General features: G+C 30.3%; 1 protein-coding gene across 1 annotated transcript; it reads right to left on the reverse strand.

Moving 5' to 3' along the window:
- Positions 1-1,592, reverse strand: LOC108323690 (glucan endo-1,3-beta-glucosidase-like). Its single transcript, XM_052873751.1, has 2 exons — positions 1,449-1,592; positions 1-1,123 (listed from the first exon to the last, which is right to left on the reverse strand). Exons 1-2 carry the CDS (start codon positions 1,522-1,524, stop codon positions 171-173), a joined length of 1,029 nt encoding a protein of 342 aa, XP_052729711.1. The 5' UTR covers positions 1,525-1,592; the 3' UTR covers positions 1-170.
- Between the last annotated feature and the right edge of the window lie 1,430 nt (positions 1,593-3,022).

Genomic DNA, 3,022 nt, shown 5'->3' on the forward strand with positions numbered 1-3,022 from the left:
TATGCCAATGGATAAGAAAAGTTTTACTGAAAACAAAGTCTGCTAATAGATGGGTAATAATTCCAGCTGACATAAAGCTCCATACATAAACCTGCCTCATCTAGGACACTCGCAGAATCATTTTATTTGGAATCATAGCCCTTATTTCTTATAAACATTGCTTCTATTAACTAATTCAAATTAATAGAGTATTTGAGCTGTTTAGTAGTTGGATTGAAGAGCCCCCAAAATTTCTCAAATTCTTGATTCGGCTTCTCATTTTCATCAAACATGGCAAACACATATGTTTCAATAGGTTTACCAAGTCTCTTTGGGGTTCCATTTTTAACATGCTGAACCAAGTTTGTGTTGTGTGTTCTAGCATTGGCAAGTGAAGCTGCAGTCCCACCAGAAGAGGGCCATCCACTCTCAGACACAACTATGTTCACTGAGCCTCCCCCTACTTTCTCCAATGCAGAATAAACAGCATCCACCGATGCATCAAAAAGGTTTCTATAACCAAGTGAACCATCATTCACCACCACCGAAGGAGAGGTGAAAAGTGCATAATCAAGACTAATGTCAGTAGGGTTGTTAATGTAACTGAAATAAGTGTAAACATTAACCAATAATGGGGAGTTATTGTTCACTAGAAATTTGATGACACCATCAAGATATGCAGCTCTATAATTAGACTTGAAGGAGCCTTTTGATGGAGGGAATGATTCTGCCAAGGCACCAGTCTCAATGGAAGTGGAAACTTTTATTTGGTTTCCGAGGCCTGCTGCAGAAATGGCTCTCTGAATGTTTTGCATTGCAGGCACCACAAACTGTGCAGATGAATCATCAGGCTTCACTTCATTTCCCACTGCAATGTATCTGAATCTGACATTGGCATAGTTTTTAATGTTGTCTTGCACCCATTTGTTTGCATTGTCTTGGCTAGCTGCTAGATTTTGAAGCTTATCCTTTGGGATGTCTAACAGTAACTGAATAGTGGAACCTCTCAAAGCGTCAAGAACTTGTGGATTTGGATCGTAGATTCTCATCCTGCGTATGTTGTGTTGATTGTATAGTGCCACAACTTCACTGGGAGATGGCAAGTTGTTGCCAACTCTTCCATAACATACTCCAGATTGTGCTTCTGAGTCAGATTAAAATTGAGACTTATATAATGCCATTGATATTATATGTACATATAATTGATATTGGCTTCAATTATTATCTTTCAAACACTCTATTATATATTATCTAGTTTCCACCAATAATATCTTATTCAACGTAAAAGTAAATGTTCATGCTAGATAACATACCAATAAATATTTAGGTTCTTTGAAATTTGACATCATAGTTATTAAATATTTAAAAAAAAATAACAAGTGACACCACCCATATGTTGTTGTGATCCTACTTCCATTCATCAATGCATGTGTAAAAGAAATAGTGAGTGTTGAAAGAGAGGGTGATACCTGTTATGAGTGAATTAGTGAATAGAAGCATAAAGAGAATGAGTGTATAAGTGATGGAAGAGTGAGATGGAGCCATATATGATGAGAATAATGTTATAAGGAAGAAGAAAGAGAAGAGGGAATTGCAATTTAGGCTTCAAAAGTAGTTGCTTTATATAGAGAAAGAAGTTTGGTTGGTAAGTTGGAGGATTGGATTTTTGTTCTGCATTTTCTATGGCGTCAATCTGGATGACGGGTCAAGCATTGCATCATTCACCAAGTAGCTTCAATAACAACAAAAAACAGCTTATTACACTGAATCAGGATATCATATCTCACATGGTGGTTACCCAGCAACTTGCAACTTGTTCATGCTCTTCTCACTCACCTTCCTTCTCTTCTCACTGTTAATAATATCTAAGAACAATAATGATAAATCTACAACACAATAATTTTGTTATGAGAATAGTCTCAACAAAGTCATTAAATATCATTATAAATTTTGATATATAAGCTATCCTAAAAATTTATCCATTATTTGTTATCGTATTAAAATTTATTAAAAATAAAAAATACAAAGTATGGAAAGTACAATTTCCATGATAACATATTTGAAGAAATATAGACAAATTATATATTATAAAAAAATCTAAATAAATAAATATATAAGGGTAAATAAATATTATGAAGAAAAAGACAAATATAGTTAGTAATGTAATGAATGAGTATAAATGGCACATGAATATGTTTTTGTAAATATTGTCGGTATCAAAATGAAACTATTTCTATTTTTCTAATTATTTTTGTCTTAAATTACAAAAACATTTTTAGTTTATTAGATAATTTAGAAATTTTATATTAACTTTTTTCTTAATAATTTATTTATAAAATATACATTTAGTCATTTACATTCTTTATATAATTATTTAATTTTTATCCTATTATTATTTGGTATTAAATAAAAGAAATTTGGTATTTTTTAACATTGAATACTTAATAATTTTTTTTATATTGTGATTTTTATTTTTTATAAAAAATTGATTAATATTTGGGATAAAGAAAGTCATTGTCCCACTCATCATTCATGAATATGATTAAAAATGAGAGGGAATCTTTAGAAGCTGACAAAAGAAAACTAGGGTGTTTCCTAGCAAGGAGTTAACAAATGCACAAAAGACCAAAATGATAAGCAAATAGATTGACACAATTAATAAAATGATAATTTTAAGATTTAAAATATTAATATTTTGAATACTGAAGGGTAAAAACAGAACATAAATTGTGTAGACATATAAGAATCTTCATTATATATTACTACTATAAACATATATGTCCATAGGTCCACATGTGTCGAACTTTTATTACGCTAATAAAAATGTTTACTATAATTCAAAATTTAATTATTATAATAATTATTAAAATAAAAATATTATTAAATCTTTTACAAATTTTTCCACAGAAATAATTTTATTGACTAATATTTTTTATTCACCAGTGCTGAAAGGATTTTTAACATATGTTATTTTGGTCTTTTAACATCAGATTCAAACCTGAAGTCTTTGTGGGTGACTTTAATCAGACGTCTATATAGACGT

The sequence above is a fragment of the Vigna angularis genome, chromosome 2 (genome assembly GCF_016808095.1).
Source record: "Vigna angularis cultivar LongXiaoDou No.4 chromosome 2, ASM1680809v1, whole genome shotgun sequence".
NCBI classification, from domain to species: domain Eukaryota; kingdom Viridiplantae; phylum Streptophyta; class Magnoliopsida; order Fabales; family Fabaceae; genus Vigna; species Vigna angularis.